General features: G+C 39.2%; 1 protein-coding gene across 4 annotated transcripts in view; it reads left to right on the top strand.

The window, feature by feature from the left end:
• AP2B1 (adaptor related protein complex 2 subunit beta 1) overlaps nucleotides 1–21,900 on the top strand; it is a 118,107-nt gene that overhangs the window by 58,081 nt on the left and 38,126 nt on the right. For 3 of the 4 annotated variants that reach the window (XM_082439964.1, XM_082439963.1, XM_082439965.1), the window contains exons 14-17: nucleotides 3,320–3,512; nucleotides 16,307–16,348; nucleotides 17,201–17,347; nucleotides 20,062–20,207. In XM_082439964.1, the coding sequence (XP_082296090.1) occupies nucleotides 3,320–3,512; nucleotides 16,307–16,348; nucleotides 17,201–17,347; nucleotides 20,062–20,207 (528 nt within the window). The remainder of the gene's footprint in view (nucleotides 1–3,319; nucleotides 3,513–16,306; nucleotides 16,349–17,200; nucleotides 17,348–20,061; nucleotides 20,208–21,900) is intronic. The other variant, XM_082439966.1, reaches the window with a different exon arrangement.

Here is a 21,900-nt window from a genome sequence, read left to right as displayed (position 1 = left end):
ATTTCTTGCTAGGTGTATATGAAATTGTTTCCCCTTTTGACTTCCTTATTAATTTTTGGCTTTAGTTGTACCCACCCTCTCCCCAATCTAGATACGTCTCCTTTTGGCTTCCTTGACACTTTTTCCTCCTAAGTCCTCTTTTTTTTAGATTGTTTTTCTCTCTTTAATCTTTGCAGTTTTGTGTTCCTTCTCTTCTCTGGTTGTATCACAAGGCTCCTTCTGAACCTTCTCTGTGTATTCCCTTAGGCGGTTTATCTTCTAAGCACAGTTACCACTGATATATTCTGTTAATTTTGTTTTGTTAATTTTATTGGTGAGGAAGCTTTGTCTCAGAGAGGTTGTCACTTGCCCAAGGGATGCATGCAAGTGGTAATTAGTGGAGCCAGCGCTTGGTCCTAGTCGTCTTATTCTAGACGCCCTGCTCTTACCACAGCACCCTGGTGTTACTCTGCTCATTTCACCTGAGGTGTGTGTGTGAATTTCTTCCCAAGTTTACTTCTGTAACTCTGACTGCCAGTCCCTTTTCCTTAGCTGTCTGTTGGACTTCCCTACTTGTTTTTCTCACTTGAAACTTAACAGAATTGAAAGCAGCATATTATTTTCCCCATCATCCCTCCAGGTTCCTCTTAAAAGGAGCATCACTAGTCTTTCGCTTCTTCGTTTTTGTTTTTTCTGAGTTTGATTCTTCATTCTTCTTTGTTCAAGCGTTGTCAGAACCTACCTAGGGTTTTCATTTTTTAAGAAAGCATTTGTTTATTAATGGAATTTTTATAGTGGTTTTTTAGTTTTTAAAAAATTATATAAATCTTAGGAAACATAGAAGATAGAATGGTATAACAAACACGTGTACTCATCACTCAGCTTCAACAGTCATCAGTATTTTGCCAATCTTGTTTCATTTATCACCCCCACAAATTTTTTTTTTTGAGGGAGCTGGAGTATTTTAAATTAAATTCCAGACCTCATATCACTTCACCAATAAGTACTTTACTTGGTATCTCTCAAAGATAAGGACTTTAAAAAAAATCACAATATATTATCAAGCCAAAATTAGGGGTAATTCCTTAACATTCAATAAAACTGAACTACTTCAGATTTTTTCAATTGTCATTCTCTATTCTACTTTAAAGTTTATCTAAGATTGGTTTTACTTTTTGCTTAAATGTTTGGAAGAATTCACACAGTGAAGCCATCTGAACCTGAAATTTTCTTTGTTTTTTTTTCACTTTTTAAATTAATATGTCATTTATAATAATCTTAGTATTAGTGCACTAATCTTTAGTGTATAGCTCAATAGATTTTTATGTGTGCATACACACATATAACCGCCACTCTGATCAGATACAGGATATTTCCAGCACCCCAGAAGACTCCTCATGCCATTTTGCTGTTATATCCACCCTCCAGAGATAACCACCGTTTTGATTTCTATCACTGTAGATTAGTTTTGCCTCTTCTTGAACATCATGTAAATGGAACCATACAGCATTTGCTCTTCTGTGTCTAGCTTTTTTGCACAGTATAATATCTGAGACTACTCTAATGCCGTGTTATCAGTTGTGTGTTCCTATTTATTAGTGCATAGTATCCCATTGCCTGCATATGCCACAATTTATTTATATCTGCTGTTGATGTATCTTTGGGTTGTTTCCAGTTTGGGGCTCTTATGGAGAAAGCTGCTATGAATATTCCTATATATTTCTGTTGGTAGACCTATATACTCATTTCTCTTGTGTGTACACTTAGTGGAATTGCTGGGTTATAGAATAGATGAATATTTAGCTATAGGAGATACTGCCAGTTTTCCCAAGTGATTGTACCAGTGCACACTCCTTCCAGAAATATATGAGAGTTCTAGGTGATCCACATCCTTAGCAGCACTTGGTATTGTCAGTCATTTTAATTTTAGCCATTCTGGTTGATTTGTAGTGGTGTCTCATAGGTTTAATTTGCATTTTCCTGATGAGTAAAGATGCAAGTACCTTTTCATGTTTATAGACTGCTAGTATATCCTCTTTTGTGTCATGCCTGATCTTTTCCTTATTTTATAATGAGTTATCATCTTTGTAGGAATTCTATGTGTAATGATCGAATGATTTGTAGGAATTATATATAATTTGGATACAGGTCTTTTGTCAGATGGATATTTTGCAAACTTCTCCCAGTCTGTGGAGAATACCTTTTCTCACTCTCTCTTAATGGTGTCATTTGAAGAAGAAATGTTCTTAATTTTAATGAAGTCCAGTTCATCACTTTTTTTCTTTTATGGTTAGAGCTTTTTGTAGAAACTTTTGTCTTCTCCAAGGTCGTAGAAATCCTCTTGGTTTTCCCCTTCACATTTATGTCTGATTTATCTATAATTTTTATTTATGTTGTGAGGTGTAGGAGTCAAGGCTCATTTTTGTCCCACGCAGCTACTCAGTTGACCCAGCACCATCTATTAAGATCATTTCCCCCTGCCTAGTCCATTTAACATCTCTTGGAACTCACCACTTCGTTTTTATTTTTACAGTGTGATGGCAGTAGCGGTTTAGGTCACTCTTAGCTCATCTTCATGTCCATTCTCCCAGCTTCAGTCCATTATACACACAGCTGCTTGGGTAATGTTCCTCTAAATGTTAATTTTAGTTCTTTGTTCAACAAATAAAAGTGATTCTGCATTGCCTATCATATAAAAATTAACTCTCCAGACCTGTTTTCAGAGTTGTATTTCCCTCATCTTCACTTCCCCCAAATCTTACCAATTACAGTGTCTGCTCCTGCCAGTATAATTTTTTCACCACCCCTGAGGTCAAATTGTTCATTTCTGTGCCTTTGCACAAGCTATCCTTTCTTTTTCTGAAGGTCTCTCCCTGGTAGTTCCTCATAACTATGCTGTTTTTGAAAATCTAGCCATAAAACCATTCTCAGAAGCTTTTGGGATCAGCCCCACCTGGTTCTGTTTTGCTTCTCATCTGTATCCTTTCAGTGTGCAGACACACAATAGTCATTTCTGCTTTTACACAGTGAGTGTGCTTTTCACTTGTTTTGTGAATGCTGGTTTTTTGTTTGTTTGTTTGAGTGTAAGTTATTTGAGGACAGGAAATATATTTCCTTTTTTTAAAAGAAAAAAAAGATATATTTCCCCAGAGTTCTCATTACAGTGCTCCATTATAGAGTAGGTGCTCAATTAAAATTGATTGACTGATGAAGTTATGTAGTATAAGAGTTTTTTCCCCCTCCCGTTTTTGTATATCTGACCATCACCCATTGCCTTGTTACTATGTCCCAGGTGAAACTGACTTTTCTCTTTTCCCCTCTTTCTGTGTGTGACTTGCAGCACTGATGCGGGTGACAGCCCTGTTGGCACCACCACTGCCACCAACCTGGAACAGCCTCAGGTTATCCCCTCTCAAGGTGACCTTCTGGGGGATCTTTTAAACCTTGACCTTGGTCCCCCAGTCAATGTGCCACAGGTATCCTCCATGCAGATGGGAGCAGTGGATCTCTTGGGAGGAGGACTAGATAGTCTGGTAAGCATCTTTCTTCTTCCTTTTGGTTATTTTAAATTTTTTATTTTTAAATTTCTGGGGTTATTTTTAATTCTTGATATGCTGAAAAACTTTAAATTATTCCGCTTTTTAGAACTAGACCTTTCCTTGACGAGCAGAGCAATGTCCTTTGATAAAGGACAGGATTATTTTTTCTAGAGATTTAATTGATACTGTTCATCATTGGTATGGGATATGTCTACAAGTGTACAGGATTATTTTGTTGTCCTGCCTCTGAATAGAACTTTTGATGTTTAACCAACCTAGTCACCTTTCCAGAGCTTATTATTGCTCTTGCTGCTTAACTCTGGATAGCCCCTGTAATTCCCCTTTTGACCTGAACATCATTCAGATGACCTCATAGTGATCATCCTATTTTGAGACTTTCAAACTTTTGCCTTTTTTGTATTTTATTGGCTTATGCCTTGTCTAATTCCAAAAGGTTCATTTGAGCCATTTGTGTTTTTTTAAACAATGTATCTTTCTTATAGTTGAGAAGTACTTCTTGATTGGTTCTTTTTTCCCCTTTTCCATCCACACCCCCCCACTCCACCCTGTCATACTTCCAATTTAATTAGCTTCCAGGATTCTAATACTAAAAGGCTCCAATGTCCAGAGTATCTGAATATGTGCCACCAGTGGAAGCCAATTAGTTACTGTTGCTGTAAAAGATAAATGAGAAATATTAAGGATGACCTTCCATCTGTGTAGAGAAGGCCAGAAAAATAACAGGTCTCATCACACGGCTCCCTGCAAATTAGATGCTTAACTGTGGTGTAATTAGAGGAGCTTTTTTAGCTGAACACTTGAAAATAAGTTGTTCATCAACCTGATGACTATAAGTATGCCCAACAAACTGATTTATTTCCCAGCATCAGAAATTGGAAGGCAATGCCATAGATACAAAAATATATATTCTCAGAGATTACATAAACAAAACGACCTTACTTTCTGCTTCATACATTGGCATTTTCTCTTCTACTTTATGAGCAGTATTATGTTGGGGATTTATGCCAGCTGGTACAGGTACATTTACTTTTGGCTGACAGAGAGCCTAAGGAGATAGGGTTACCGTCATATCTTTGTGGGTGATGCGTTTTACTAATGGAAGTCACTGCTTCCAGAGTCTATACACTGACCGAGCTCTGGACTCTAGCTAATGGTGACACAAATGAGCACTGCTTTTGTCTTCCTTGGGAATAAAAGCATTTGCTTTTCATTTTCATATCTCTAATGAATAGAGTTGACTGAATAGCTTCCTCGTGTGATATCCTGCGTTGCTGTATAAGCTCCTTTATAGACTCAGGAGACTGACAAATGAATATTGAAATATTCATGGAGACTCTCAGAAATCCCTTATAAACATTGAAATAGCTCATCCTATTCTGTTGACACATGAGCTACAAGTTAAATGTTACATCCTCCTCACGGTTATGCCTTAACAACCCTGCTTATTTCCCTAGTGGTTTACAACATAGTGGACTCGCTGAACCTAAGAAGACAAAGAAATTAAGTTTGAAGGATGGAGGGGAGAAAGAGGCTGTATATTTTGATGTTGCCTGGCCCAGGATTCTGTCCTCTTGTTTCTTAACCCACTTTAGCATGGAAGGGAAAGAAACATGTTATTTCCATTTGGCTTTGTATCAGCTCTTCCTGGCCCTTAACACTAGTGAGTTTTCTCCTTATATTTTACACAGCTAATCCAGTCATGTGTCAGAATTCTGGCAAGCTTACATCAGATAGAAAAACAATTAGAACTTTCTCAGATTGTAGTATCCCAAGTTACACATGGGCCTTTTTTCATTTTCTTTTTTTGCAAAGGATATTCTCTTTGGGGTGGAGAATAAATTGTTTTTATAATTGGATTTCTAAATATTATACAGCCTTTGCTAGGTAGGCCCAGTAACGTTCCTGTGTAACTCTAAATTTTAACTTATTCTGACTTTGGGATTTAAAATGGTATAATTGGTGCTATAGCCCCAGAAAGTGTTTACATGCAGGTTTCTTCAGCTTATTCTGTGATATAAATATGTCCCAGAAATCAAAATGAGGAGTAAAAGCCCTTCTTTTTGCTTTGGATCTGTATGTAGTTAAATATATATCACTCAAAGAACCAAGATTCCTATTAAGAGAACATCACAAGGAAGAGGCCTAAATCTGGCTGTGTGGAAGACTAGTTTCTGTGGCAGCAGTAGTCTATGCCATTTTTAAAATGCTTTTATTATTCTTACGTAAATTATCTAATTTAAAGAGGAAAATAGTTCTCAAAGTTTTTACTTAGTCTATACAGATAGTGCTGTTTCTTGAATGAATTGTTGCCTTACAGCAGTGCTTCTCAAGCTAATGTGTACATAAATCAACTGGAGATCTTGTACAAGACAGATTCTTGTTGCTCTGGGGTGAGACCTAGGAGTCTGCGTTTCTAACGAACACCCAGGTCTGTGGACCACATTTTGCATAGTAAAGACATAGAATATCTGTGATCACTGTGAACCACTTCACTTTAGTGTTTGAATAGCTGTTGGTAAACCCAGATGCCTTTTTCTCTTGACTTCAGTAGTAAACACACTCCTGGAAAGAGGGCTCCTACTCTGCCTCAGATTGAGAGAGGGCAAGAAACTCTTGAAATTATTTTGTTAAAGGTCTGTCTTTCACTGTCTAGGAAGAAGAATATTGCTGGGTGTGGTAGAATTTGACCCAGGTCCCCATTTAAAATATGGCCTGGATTAGAGTTATGTGATTGTCTGGCAGGCAGCACTCAGGTTACGTGGGTGTTCATCTCAGAACGGCTATCAGCAGCGTTTTTGGTGCCTTTTTTTTTTTTTTTTAACATCTTTATTGGAGTATAATTGCTTTACAACGGTGTGTTAGTTTCTGCTTTATAACAAAGTGAATCAGTTATACATATACATATGTTCCCATATCTTTTCCCTCTTGCGTCTCCCTCCCTCCCACCCTCCCTATCCCACCCCTCTAGGTGGTCACAAATCACCGAGCTGATCTCCCTGTGCTATGCTCTCCCTGTGCTATGCGGCTGCTTCCCACTAGCTATCTGTTTTACATTTGGGTCACTGGTTTCTAACAGAACCTTACCCATAGAGGTCAGTGGTGTGCTGCTAATGAAGCGTGGCAGCTACTAACCTTTTATTTCAAGCTTTGTGGTTCTCAACTCTAGCTGCATAATTGGTATTTAAAAATATATATTGTCAGCGTTTGGACCCAACCCTAGAGCAATTAAACAGAATTTCTGGGAGACAGGACCTTAGACATTGGTATTTTTTTAAAAAAATCGAAGTTATTTTAATTTTGCAGCCAAGATTGAGAACATTGAGCCAAATGAAGCTCCAGATGAAGTTAGGTAGAGATGTTAAAAAATTGATCTTTAAGCCAAGGCAGTGATTACCACAGAAGAATTATATTTTGGTGAGCCGCTGGCACCTCCTACAAAACAGACCTCTCTGACTTTACCTTTGTTCTGCCTCCTGCCCCTCCACACCCTCACCCCCTGACCCCAGGACATTTTCCTGTTGTGATTTGCTGTTAGGTGATCCAGCCTACCAGAAACTGGCCAGGAGTTGAATTTGACCGATTTAGATTTAGTTGCTCATTCCCAGGGTTCTTCTCACCCTTGCTCATGTTCCATAATTGGAGACTGAAAATTGTCTTGTATTTTGGATTATCTACCCATTTTCTGTTCCTCTGTTTTAAAACTTGATATTCACTAGAGGATAGTATTACTCTTCCATTTTCACATCCTGGTGACCCTCCCTTTAGATCTTGTTTGCTCTCTTTCATCATTGCACTTGTGAAATTTTGAGATTTAGTGAATTGTGACTTTTCTAGAACTATCATTCAGGAAATACTTATCAATTTATTTATTCATTATTATTATTTGTCACAAGCTACCTGAAGGCTCCAGCCTTCTTCCATCAATAATCGTGACTCATATATAACAGCTGTGATTCTTAAACCAAAGAGAGTGAGGTAGGTATATTGCTGTGATGTAAAAAACACACACACACGTGCACACCATTCCCAGGTGACTTTTAGATGGTGTTTTCGTTGTTGTTTGGTTTTTTGTTTGTTTGTTTTTGGAGACAGGTGCCTTTGAAAATCATTGATGTAGGCAGAGCTTCAGATTTTTTGAAATGATACTTCTTCATCACAAAACTCAAATCAAAATGGATTTCCTACATACTCTTCACTTTCCTCCTTAGTTTTTGCTTGCCCTTTAGCGTATTCTCTTTTGCCTAAACGTAGATAGTTTCCTCCTTCTGTTAGTGTAAACTTAACTGTCACCTTGATGTGGAATGAATTCAGGTAATGAAACTTTGATCTATGTATAGAGCAAGATAGTATACTATTTAGATGTTATTGGGGTTTTTGTTTCTTTGTTTTAGAAGCAGTATAGGTGTCTTTTTATGCCCCTGCTACCAAATCTAAGAAACTGCTCATCTTGGGTAGTGTGACATTTCTGACGGTGGTGCAGATCCTTCTGGTTTGGTGTAGTGTGAGAGGTGACCCGGCACCCAAGTATGTAAATCTTGCATACATGTTATAAAGATACACCATCTGCTAATGAGTCTGACATGGCTGAGGATCGCTAGAGTAATAATTGAATCTCAATTATTTGTTGCCATTACTTTCAGACTGTCAGCAGACTGTCAGGCCTTGGCTAAATTACGGCCTTCTGTTTATCCAAGGTGCTGTGCATTATTCTATTTAGAAAAATGGTGCTATTGTGCATCAAGAATAGAAAGGAAGCATTATCCAGATTGTCCTTTCTCTGTGCTGACGAAGAGTTTCCTGCCAGAGATAATGTGCTTCAGTGTGCCCAGCTAGGATGGAGTAGAAGAGAGGAGAAACTGCCTTTTCCTGACTCCAGTGTATGTTTTTCAGAACCTCCTACCCTGTTTCTTACAGGTTTTTACCTTTCAGATATTTCAACTCATGAACTATTGTAGTAATGATTTTGAGGTTTTTTTAGCCCATGGGAAATCCATTGTACATACTAGTTTTGCATCTTCATATCTCTCCCTCTGGAAAAGATTTGCTGTGATTTAAGAGCTTAAGTTTTAGAGTTGGTAGTCTTGTGAAGACAGTTTTGTAAATTGTAGCCTAATTTTGTCTGATAAATTCTTCAGTGGCTTTTGTAACCACTGTCTTTTTATCAATGCATAGATTTAGTGAAGACTGGCCTCAGGCAGTGTTGGGAATAATTACCAAATACTGAGTGCCTATTTCTGTGCCAGTCTCTGTGGTAGAACTTTTATAATTCCTAATCCTCAAAATAAGTCTGCAAGGTAATTGGTATTGGGTCCCATTTTACAAAAAACTGAAGGTTGCATAGCAAGTAAGACTCAGAGTCAGGATTTTGAACCCAGATTTCTTCAAAAGTTTAAAGTTTATACGCACTTTGCCACTGTCCTGTGATTCCTCCAGTTTTTTTGTTATTGTCATTTTCCAGAATATAGTTCAGTCTCACTTAACTTTGGTCCTTCTCAGACTAGGGTACACAGTCTCTGGAGTACACAGCAGAGTACAGGGTGCATTTGAAGCTGCAGGATAAACCTGGTTCATCATCTTGCAGTGTCAGTCTTACTTGATGGTAAGGAATGTAAACACACTGTATTAAGGCTTAGAATGTAAAATTGCATGAATGTTTAAGATAAAACACAAGGCTTGTTTGACCTTGGCCTCTCCATGCTATACCTCCCAGATGCCCTGTGTGTGAGTTTGGGCTAGCTTATCATTAGGAGGCACTTGAAAGTTTGAGAAAGACTTTAGAAGTTTATTCATTAATGAGGAGAGGGATTGGATAAGTTTATACAACTATCTGGACTGCAAAAGGAATAAGATTGCTTTCAAGTAGAGCCACAAAATCCTGTGTTCCCATCTATTTGGTGGTGAATTGTGATATAAAGCAAGTACTTTCAAGGCAAATAAATGATGCACAGGACATTCTTGTGCTGAAAACTGGCAATCAAAAGCACTCAGACAGGGGGCTTCCCTGGTGGCGCAGTGGTTGAGAATCTGCCTGCCAATGCAGGGGACACGGGTTCGAGCCCTGGTCTGGGAAGATCCCACATGCCGCGGAGCAGCTAGGCCCGTGAGCCACAATTACTGAGCCTGCGCGTCTGGAGCCTGTGCTCAGCAACGAGAGGCCGCGATAGTGAGAGGCCCGCGCACTGCGATGAAGAGTGGCCCCCGCTTGCCGCAACTAGGGAAAGCCCTCGCACAGAAACAAAGACCCAACACAACCACAGATAAATAAATAAATAAATAAATAAAGGGAAATGAGACTTAAAAAAAAAAAAAAAAAGCACTCAGACAATACATTTCCTTTCTAGAAAGAGCTTTGGCCTTGGGGTGGGAACGGAGGGGGTGGGGTCATTTTTCCCCCAATTGGTTGTATTCATATGTGTTGGCAGTGTTGATGCAGATATGGTGCTCTAGGTCAGTTGGGGAAACAATTTTGTCAGCCTTCTGTCCATTTTGTGATAATTTTCACCAATAAAATGATTCATTTCCAAATTGTCTCCCCAAGAAATAATACTGCCATAGTGGTGCTTATATGGAAATTCATTCACTCAGTAAATATTTGAGTGCTTATTCCTTGTCAGGCTCTATTCTGTGTGCTGGGAATATAGTTGTGGTGAGTCCTTACAAACATACATTCTAGTGAGGGGAGACGAATGACAAACAAATACATAGGTAGTAATTACTGCAAAGGAAAATGAGACAGGATGCGGAGCTTCTCCTGTGGATTTTTACTGCATTGAACATTGAGTTATATCTGAACTAAGAGACCAGTAGTGGCCATTCTAAGGACTTTCTGTCACGTTCTATTCCCTGTCCCATCTCAGGAAGTAATCTATTATATCTCCCTATTTTTCTGTTGATGTAAGACTTTTTTTCCTTCAAGTTAAGGAGTCTTCTGATGATTTTGTATGATCTCAACTCATTTATGCTATTCCACATCAAATCTATTCTCACCATGAGTTTGTCTAATAGCTTTTGCATGGTTACAGATTCTTTCACCAGTTTGATTAGTTATATTTTATGGTGCTTTTCTAAATAGCTCTTTGAAGATTAAATTAAAATTTGTAGCCCAACAGCTAGAAAACCATACTTTTACCTAGGAGATAGTGTGTGCCTTCTAAAATCTAAAAACTAATAGGAAAAACACAGGCTGATGTTTTTGACACCAGTAGGATTTTGGTATAAGTTTTGTTTGTGATGGGAATCATTGTGTACTATTTTTACATCATTCTGTTTTGACTCCTGACTAGCAGAGCTATCGGTAAGCTATATGACCTGAAGCATTCCTTAGACTCCCTTCAATTAAATCAGTTCTGGAAAGTGTCAAATAAAGGAGGTGATAATTCTAGACAGGAGTAAAGAAATGTGTGAGCTTAAGATCTACACCTCTAATTAAGAGAATGTCTTCAGATACTCAGCTCCAGTTTCAGAAGCAGACAGGTATATTTTAGACTGGTCAGATGGACCTCAAAGGGGCTGACCCAGAGCAGTGATTGTGAACATTTGTGGGGGTTTTGGGGTTTTGCATTTAATTTTATTTTTACTTGTTTGTTTATTTTTGGCTGCGTTGGGTCTTCGTTGCTGCGCAGGGACTTTCTCTAGTTGTGGCGAGTGGGGGCTACTCTTTGTTGTGGTACGCGGGCTTCTCACTGCGGTGGCTTCTCTTGTTGCGGAGCACGGGCTCTAGGCTTGCGGGCTTCAGTAGTTGTGGCACTTGGGCTCAGTAGTTGTAGCTCGCGGGCTGTAGAGCGCAGGCTCAGTAGTTGTGGCACACGCGCTTAGTTACTCCATGGCATGTGGGATCTTCCCGGACCAGGGATTGAACCCGTGTCCCCTGCGTTGGCAGGCGGATTCTTAACCACTGCGCCACCAGGGAAATCCCATGTGGGTTTTTTTTTTTTGTTCTTGTTTTGTTTTTGGTCTGCTTGGTGGCCATGTCAAGACTTTTCCTTTTCTTGGAGTCAGGCAGACTTGGTCCCTTACAGAACCTCTGTACTTCTGCTTTTGTAGCATGTTGCCATTGGATGAAGGTATTTCCTTTTGGTATGCAGACTCAGCTCTCAAACTTTCGACTCAACCTGGTTCTGCAGCAGAGCTCATGCAACCGTGCTGAAATCCCTTTAGCCCATAAAATAAGTCACCATGAAATCACTACTTTCCATCCAATTACTGAATGAACAGTGCAGCGACACATTATTTTGTAGTTCAACATGAACTGAGCCTACTTCAGTACTACTTCAGGCATGATAAAGCACCCACTCTGTGGCGGTAGCCAAATGTTAATGTTATTCTTAGTGCCATTTAATGTGATTTAGATTGGGGGCTGGGGAAGCTTTACCACTAGCAGAAATTTTAGACTTGGGTATCAGCTATGGACCTTTAGGAAAATTCTGCTCAATTTTCAGCATTTGAAGTGTTCTTTTCCTGAAATTGGCACCTCTCCTTCATCTTCCTGTATCCTGATTTAGTTGGTCTGTAGTTGACATTATTTCCTTCATGGAGAAAATAGCAGCCTCATTAAGGCAGTCCTGGGAATAACGGGAAATGGACAGCTCCAAAAGACACTTAAAACGTACACAGTATTTAGACACCTAAGACTGAGATTAAAGCCATGCCTTATGCCTCTGGCACTTTTCACTCACCTCTCCCAACTTACTGGATAACAGATATCACTGAATTTTTACAAGTCCAGTTTGACTGATTTTGTACTCTACCTGATGAGTAAGTATTACCAAACAGATGACTCTTGTCTGACTCCAGATGATATCAGCAACCGAACTGAAATGGTTAGTGGCTAGTTCAGACCAACATGACAACGACATTGCTGTGTTTTGTTCAGCTTTCTAGCCTTCCCCCCGCCTCCTCGATTAGTATCTGCATCATCCTGCTTGTCGCTGTAGATAGGAGAGGCCCTCACTGGGGAATTGGCTCCCATCCTTGCTGACATCTCCCTGTTAGTTACTCTTGCCCAACACTGTGCTGTCACCTGTGTCATATTTTCAGAGAGGAAGATGATAACCTCCCTTAGAAACTTTTCAGTCAAAAGGAAAGATGCTGAATAAAGTCTGAGTAAGCTATAGTTTTGCTAGTTAGAAAACATATTGAAATTGTCCTTTCCTTTTGCTCTCTGGACATAGCACAGTTATGTGAACCTTTATATTTCTGGCTACATGTCTCTAACACCCTTTGGATTCTGTCTCTGTAAGATCAAGAGTTCTTGATTCTGGGTTGCAGCTGAGTTGTATTTGATAAGCTGAACATAAACAAAGGAGTATCAGAATTACTTTTCAGTTTCTCTTACATGTTTTTGAATAAAATTGACAAGCAGCAAGGTGGGGAGGAGTGGGGGGAGTACATTTAGATCCTGTCCAGCTAAGATAATATTCATATAATACTCAAATATAATAAGAATGAAATCTAAGAAAATAAGGGCTATAAATGGGCTTTATTTCCTTTGGAAATAACACCACTAGTGAGTGCCTTTTCTCAATGCCTTTTATTGAATGTAGCATATTTGATAATACTGCCATTTCTCTTCCAGTGTGTTTTTTCTTTCTTGCCATCGAGTGCCAGCAAGGTCCATAAAGAATTCCATCTCTTTCAAGCTTCAGTTGTGAGATAGGCCAGAAGGGAGGAGAGTGGCTGGGGGGAGGATATATAAGCCCATCAGAAAGTCATAAAACTAAATCAAAACCAGCATCAGGACAAGATGACAAGAGACATTCTGCATCATTCCCTTCCTTAGAAAGGGTTTTTCTTGGACTTCCCTGGTGGCACAGTGGTTAAGAATCCTCCTGCCAATGCAGGGGACACAGGTTCGAGCCCTGGCCCAGGAAGATCCCACATACCGCAGAGCAACTAAGCCCGTGCGCCACAACTACTGAGCCTGCGCTCTAGAGCCCGTGTGCCTAGAGCCCGTGTGTCTAGAGCCCGTGTGTCTAGAGCTCGTGCTTCACAACAAGAGAAGCCACCACAATGAGAAGCCTGCACACCACAACGAAGACCCAACGCAGCCAAAAATAAATAAATAAATTTATTTATTTATAAAAAATAAATAAAAGGGGTTTTCTTTCTGCTTAAGTTCTAGCTTCCTTTTCAGTTCAGGAGTTAGCTCCAAAGTAATTCCTGAACATATATTCTTGTCTGATTCCAGATCATAGTTAATTCTCTAAGGCAATGGTTTTCAACCTTGTCTGTACATTAGAATCACTAGGGCAGCTTTTTAAAATTCTGATGTCCAGGCTACAACTCAGAACAATTAAATCACTATGGCTGGGATTGAGACTCGGGCATCAGTACTTTTAAAAATCCCCTTCCCCTCCACAGTTATACACACGCAGGTGGTTTATTCCATTGTGTATCTAAGGTTGAAAACCATAGCTAATAGAACACAATTGAAGTAGTTATTAGTAATCTTAGAAAGATTGAGTCTTACTCTAAGAAACCTCCAGGTTTTTGTGATGGAGGAATTGAAAACTAAAGACTTAACCATAATCAGTTTGCCTTTGCAAACTTATTTTCTGTGACTTTTTTTTTTTTTAACACACATCTACCCTGTGCTCCAGTCTAATTAGACTACTCATTCTTCTTCTTTTTTTTAAAAAAAAAAATATATATATATATATATATTTATTTATTTATTTATTTGGCTACACAAGATCTTCATTGCCACATGCGGGATCTTTGTTGTGGCATGTGGGATCTTCGTTGCGGCATGAGGGAATCTTTTAGTTGCGGTGTGTGAGATCTTTAGTTGCAGCATGCAAACTCTTAGTTGCGGCATGCGGGATCTAGTTCCCTGACCAGGGATCGAACCTGGATCCCCTGCATTGGGAGCATGGAGTCTTAGCCACTGGACCACCAGGGAAGTCCCTACTCATCCTTCTTGATCATGCTTTTATTCCTACTTCTTCAGCCTTTGTTCAGGCTATTTGAGAAATAACCTCCCCCATTTTTGCATTCTATAATTTCACACTGCCATGTCTTTGAAACTTCTTTTCATTATCCTTCAGCCAAAAGGAGGCTCTTCTATTCAGAACTTTCTTTTTTTGCTTTAGTATATTCTGTATGGTTTTTGCATTCGTGTTTTGTTTTTTTGCCAGTTTGCAAAGCCTGGATCTTGTTCATCTATGTTTTCCCCTCATCGCCCGGCATCTTTATAGTCCCCATAGTACCTTATGTCCAGCAAATGTGAGTGTGTGTTTGAATAAAAGGAATTTCATGCTTTTCAGATGTCATGCTATGGATGTGTGTTATTCTAGAAACAGGGAGAAGGTAGGTGTGTAATATCTTTTCTATTTGCTGTCATTCTTTTCCAGTTATTCGAATTCTTGGTTGTGATGACCTTTTTATCTGTACGCCTGTGATTTCCCGCCCCACGTCCAACCAGTAAATAGTCTTCAGGAACCAGACTTTGTAAATGTTGGTTCTTTGAGGTTTGGAGTATTCTGTAGCTTAGTGCAGAACATGCTTATTCATGCCAGTTATGAAACACCTGCCTGGGGTTTTTGTTCTGTCATGGTGGAAATAAGTCCCATTATTTTTCAGTATATATATTATTTTTGAGATTTTGGCAACCCAGTTTTATATATCTGTCCATTGAGAAGGTAATAAATCCCCTCTCTCAAATCCTGAAGACAAATACAATTTTTTTTTTTTTAACACAACCACAGCCTAGAGCTCTCCAAGTTTCTACCACTAAATGACAGACAATAAAGGAAACAGTGTTTTGTAAAGCAGACAAGGCATTTGGTGATTCAGAGGGGAATGTTAGAGGCACAGTGAGAGCTAGGGAAGTAGCAGTATAGAATCGTAGCACAAAAACGTATTGTTTGCTTTCTGAATAGCACCATTAGTTGTGGGTATATATGTTTTATGTTTTTTCATGCTAGCTATTTTCAGCTTCAGTTCTTTAATGCTTTTGTCCTGGAATTCAGGGTGAATTATATCAGAGCCCTGACGGGAAAAAGAGGCAGAAGTAAGACCATGTGGAATTATTTTCCTGTCACCTAGCTAATTGCGTTAGTCTAATTCTCCAATAGTTAGCATCCTTTTAAATGATCTACTCCAGATAAATCACAGCATTTCTCCTTAGCTGTATTGACTGTGGGAGAGATTTGAAGAATTGCATGCCTTCGCATTTCCTACCCAGAGAGGATATCTTCCTAACCCAGCCGTTTGCTTTCTTAGGAAAGTTCTAAACTCTAAAAATCACTCTTGTTCAAGCTATAATTTTTGAAGCTTGAAATTGCAGCTCACTACTGGTTTGGTTCCCACTTTCTCAGTGGGGTGGCAAGTTTTGTAGTTCAAAACACATTTTAGTTTTTCTTTTTTTTTCCCCCCCTTAAATTTCCTTTTAAAGAAAAAATAAACATATTCAGAACATTACGACTTAGAGATATAGCTTCTTGGAATATGTAAACTCTTTAAATCCTGTTTGGGTTTGTGCCTATGTACCCCAGTGGAAAGACTGGATCTGAAACATCCCTGAGATGTTCCAGCTCCATTTTCTTTCCACGTTTTCTCAAAACTCCCACACACCATCACTTCCCCTACTCAGTTCCCCTAGGTTATATTTCTTTGCAATCTAGAATTTCTTTAGGCTTTGGGAGTCAAGTTGAATAGCATGTATTCCCCGCAACTTGGTAGAGCAATTTACAGATTCTATATGGGCATCTAGTACTTAGCTAAATGAACTCTACCTTTCTCTCCTCTCTCTCCTTTCTCTCTTTCAGCTTGGCAGTGACCTTGGCGGGGGCATTGGAGGAAGTCCGGCAGTAAGTGCCATCGGTTTTTTTCACCATGGGATGCACTGCCCCCTGTATGATGCCTTTCCTATGCACACGTTCTCAGACCAGCCACCGCTGCTATCTAGCCCTGTACACCAGAACCTCTGTAGCAGTGTGTGAAGAGTAGAAAGTAGCGTAGGGTTACTTGGAATCTTTGGGACCATACACCACATGTGGTGTAGGGGTCTCTTTAGGGATTGGCGCTCTGGTGTCTACAGAGTTCTTTGTCTTCCTGACATTAAAGGGCTAAAGGAAATGGAACCTCCCATCTTGACGAGAGAATACTCTTTTCTCTTCTGTCGTCTAGAAAGAGCTTGAGCATCAGCTGGACTCAGATTGAGACTCTCCTCGTACGTGAGTTAGGGGGGTGTGAGTATCCATCTCCCCCAGGAGAGTTTCCTACTAGATATTTATGCCTAAATGGGGAAATAAGACTTGCCTGGGCCCAAGTGGAAATGGAACTGCTGTCTAAGTTGGATGCTTCTCCTTCTTTCTGTAGAAACAGATTCCCCCTTCATTAGGGTACCTGTAGGCCTTTTGCACAGAATCATGGAAGCTAAAATTGGAAACAAACAAAAAACTTTGGATCACTGTGTTCCTGATCCTACTGATTACTCTCTTGATAGAACTTCTAAAGAGTGTGTGTATCTTTTCAATGATGAAAAATAACCATGATGATTTGAAGGACAAAGAATATATGAATTAAACGCCTAAGAATACTGTAATTATGGTGTGTTCTTATTGATTTATCAATACTATTAAAATATATAGCAACATTTTAAGGACTGTTAATCAGTTCTTCTTGATCTCCCTGCTCCCCTTCCCTTTTATTCCCTGCAGGTGGGACAATCCTTCATCCCGTCATCAGTGCCTGCAACCTTTGCTCCTTCACCTACTCCTGCTGTGGTCAGCAGTGGTCTGAATGACCTGTTTGAACTCTCCACGGGGATAGGCATGGCACCTGGTGGATATGTGGCTCCTAAGGCTGTAAGTAAAACAACACTTTCTTAGTGGACAGGACCTAAATTATTTAGCATCTGACATTTGTGTTACTCTCACTGATAATAAATCCAAGGTTGGGGCTCTTTTTCTAGAGGATTTACGAGGAAAATGAAAGACGGCCTCAAACCTAGCAATAAGAAGCACCATAGCGTCCTTATTAACCATTTGTATAATTAGACTTAAAATTGGAAATACTAAGTATTTAGGTTTTGTTCTCTAGTTTAGAAATATTGCCTAGCTTGTCAACACTGAAGTCAGTCTAGTGTAGATCTGATATACAGAGCAACAGCAGGAGGAAAAAGACATAATAGAGAAGTAACATTTTTCTTTGCATTCTTTCCACTCTCCTTTTTCCATTGGTACTGCATATGGATTCTAGAGTGCCATTGCTCAGATTTGGTTGTCATGCATTTTACTACACCTTTTTAGAGTTTTGATTTAGCTTCGTGTCATTGGTGTCCCTCTAGTCTCAGCCTCACTTGATGTCATGCTCAGATTGAAATTCAAAAGGGGAAGGGGAAACTCCTTGTAAGTGAAGCATATTTCGGCCCTTGGGAATAGTGCCTTCCAGGCTAAGCTAGGTTTCTTTTAATTTTGCCTTTCTGAGGGGCAGCATGCCTGGTTGCTTTCTGAATTCTCTGCCTGCTCATCCAGCTCAGTGTGGGGAATCCCTGCTGCAGATAGTAAACCAGTTGTCCATCCCAGGAGTCTTGTCTTTGTGTACACACCCATTACATAGAGTAACCAGAAATATGATTCAAAACTGATCTATAGTGTTTTGGCACAACTTAGTAGCTTTGTTGTAAGGTTACTGCGTTGGATATTATCCCCACAGACTTTTAATTGATTAAGAGGTTATCTAACGTACTTGTTTACTAACATTATAGTAATACCTAGAAATGACAAATTTAAATAATGTTGAAAGATCAGGTGGAAAATTAAGTTTCCTTCTGTCCCCACTTCCCCATAAGTAGCCACTATTAACTTTCTTCTGTGTCCTCTCAGAAGAAAAAAAGATCATGCATATACCTGTATGTTTCTATCCTTTAAATACTCTCAGTGGGATATACTGTTTTGCACCTTGTTTTTTCTCTACCACAGTCTTTTGAATGGCTGTATCCACTTTATTGATGTGTACCACAACATATTTAATCTTTCTCCTGGTGATGGACATTTAGGTTATTCATCTAGTCCTATCCCCGCCCCCTTTTTTGTTATTATGATGTTACCATGAACATTCTTGTTTACGTGTATCATGGTATATTTTTGTAAGCATATCTATAGGATAAACTTGGAATGTGCTTGATCATTTAAGCATTTAAAAATAGACATTACAGGGACTTCCCCGGTGGTCAAGTGGTAAAGAATCCGCCTTCCAATGCAGGGGTCGCAGGTTCGATCCTTGGTTGGGGAACTAAGATCCCATATGCCACCGGGCAACTAATCCCACGCACCACAACTACTAAGCCTGCATGCAACAACTACTGAGCCTGCGCGCCTCAACTAGAGAGCCCATGTGCCACAAACTACAGAGCCCATGCGCTCTGGAGCCTGTGCGCCACAACGAGAGAGAGAAATCCACACACCACAACTAGACAGAAGCCCACGTGCCACAGAGAAGAGCCCATGCAGGAACAAAAAGATCCTGCGTGCCGCAACGAAGATCCTGTGTGCTGCAACTAAGACCCAACGCAGACAAAAATAAAACAATAAATTATTTTTTTAAAAAAAGACATTACCAACTTACCCTCCAAAAAGGTGACATCAAATTATATTCTCCAAAGCAGAATGTAATAGTGCCAGATTCCTTATATTCTCCTTCATTGAGTATTACTGACTTTTTGAATTTTTGACCCTCTGATAGATGAAAAATAGTATCTTGTACTATTAAATAGTGTCATTTTCTTCTTTTCTTTTTCCTTTTTTTCCTGTAATGTGGTTGAGTATATTCTCTTGTTTACTAGCCACCCAGTGACTAATGGGCATTCTGTCTTTAGTCAGGACAGTTCATGAATTCCTGTTGGTTTTTTTTTATATATATATATAAACTGGTACAGTCCAGGAGTATCACAGATTCTGGGGCAAGAGGTGGGTCACGAATGAATTATATAGAGAGAATAAGCATTCAGATTACTTAAACGACATCTGAATACTTAACTATTTCCCAGAGACTATAACAAAGGTTAAAAATATAAATAAGACATGGTCCTTGCCCTTAACAGATTACTGATAAGGAATTTGGTAGTGATTTTTAAAAGTCTTCAAATATTGTAAACATGCGATTTTCATTAGATCAGTTTTTTCCCTTTTAAGACTTTTACCAAAGCTACTAACCAAAGAAACCCCATGTTATGCTCATTGGAATTTCTCCTTTCGCCATGGTTACCCAGAGACTATTTTGGGGTTTGTTTTTCTTTTTTTGTTTGTTTTTGGCTTTGGTTTTGGGTTGGGTTTTTGTTTTGTTTGGTTGGGGGTTTTTTTTGTTTGTTTTTTGATTTTTGGTGGGTTTTTTTGGGTTCTTAAATAGTTGAGAATGATCTCAAAATTCAGCAAATATGACTTTATCCAGAGCCTTTTGCATTTGACTTGGTATTTATGGTATAAAAATCACCTTAGTTGCCTAAGGAAGTGAAATCTTAATTTCATCTTTATTCAGAAGCGTCCTGTCTGGTTTCATTGGGCTTTATACTGTGTTTCAGGTCTGGCTGCCTGCAGTAAAGGCTAAGGGCCTGGAGATTTCGGGAACGTTTACTCACCGCCAAGGGCACATCTATATGGAAATGAACTTCACCAACAAAGCTCTGCAGCACATGACAGACTTTGCAATTCAGTTTAACAAGAATAGGTAAGAAATCTGAGTTCCCCAGCTCGATCCTGAGACAGCAGTGTACTTTGTGTCCAACAAGAGAGTGTTCCTTTTAGCAGTGGGTAAAAACTCTCGTGTTGGCAGATGCCTGATGTAGAGTGAGCGGAGGCTCTTGCACATCTGTTCCGTGGTCAGCTTCAACACTGGAGGCCCTAGGGAATTTTGCTGGGAAAACTCATCCATATAGAATAAGAAAACTGTCTTTGCCATTATAATCATACCTTTTCTATAATGTTTTGTAAATGAAATCACATAGTATGGAGTCTTTTGCATTTGATTTCTTTCACTTAGCATAACGCTTTGAGATGTTTCAACAGTCTGTTCTGTTTTATTGAGTAGTACTCCATCGATGCTTATACCATGATTTGTTTACACTTTCACCAGTTGGTGGAACTGGGGGTTGTTTCCAGTTTTATCTTTTATGACTAAAGCGCCTGTGAACATTCACGTACAGGTCTTTGTGTGGATATATGTTTTCATTTTTCCTGGATAAATACCTAGCAGTGGTATTGCTGGGTCATATGGTAATAAGTGTGAATGTTCCAGCTGTTCCATATTCTTACCAATGCCAGCCATGCTTATACATGTATAGTAGTATCTCATTTTAACTTGAATTTCCCTAATGACTAGTGATATTGAGCATTCTTTTCATAATCTTATTGACCATTCTTATATCTTCTTTGGTGAAGTATCTGCTCAGATCGTTCCTTTTTCTTTTTTTCTTTTTAATTGATTGTCTTATTATCGAGTAATAAAGTTTTTTATATATTCTGGATACAAGTCCTTTGTCAGATATGTCTTGCAAATATTTTCTCCCAGTTTGTGGCTTGCCTTTATTTTCTTAACAGTGTTTTTCAAAGAACAAGTTTTTTATTTTTTGTTTTATTTATTTATTTTTTTTAGGGAGATTGCGATTGACACATATACACTGTTTTTTTTTTTTTTTTTGGCTGCATGGGGTCTTCGTTGCTGTGTGCCAGCTTTCTCTAGTTGCCGTGAGCAGGGGCTGCTACTCTTCGTTGAGGTGCGCGGGCTTCTCTTGTTGCGGAGCACGGGCTCTAGGCGCTCGGGCTTCAGTAGTTGTGGCATGTGGGCTCAGTAGTTGTGGCTCTCAGGCTCTAGAGTGCAGGCTCAGTAGTTGTGGCGCACGGGCTTAGTTGCTCCGCAGCATGTGGGATCTCATCGGACCAGGGCTCAAACCCGTGTTCCCTGCACTGGGAGGCGGATTCTTAACCACTGCGCCGCCAGGGAAGCACAAGTTTTTTATTTAAATAAAGTTTACTTTACAATTTTTTCCTTTTTATGTCTTTTGCTTTTTGTGTTCTGTTTAACAAATCTTTGCCTGACCCACAGTTACAATTTTTTAAAATGTTTTTTAATAGAAGTGTTAATAGATTTAGCTCCTACCTTTACCTTTTAGAATTCATTTTGAGGTAATTTTGGTGAGATAATATGTGTAAAGTAAGAGTCAAAGTAAACTTTTTTTTCCGTAGTAAGTCTTGAAGTCAGATAGTATAAACCCTCCTACTATGTATGTTCTTTTTCAAAAATTGTTTTGGCAATTCTAGGTCTTTTGCCTGCTGGAATTTTGCTTGAGAGTGCAGTGAATGTGCAGATCAGCTTGAGGGAGAATTGGCATCAAACAATATTGAGTCTTCTAATCCATTAGCAT

This window comes from Balaenoptera physalus (assembly GCF_965194825.1).
Source record: "Balaenoptera physalus genome assembly, chromosome: 20".
Classification (NCBI taxonomy): domain Eukaryota; kingdom Metazoa; phylum Chordata; class Mammalia; order Artiodactyla; family Balaenopteridae; genus Balaenoptera; species Balaenoptera physalus.
This window is presented reverse-complemented; position numbering and strand designations above follow the sequence as displayed.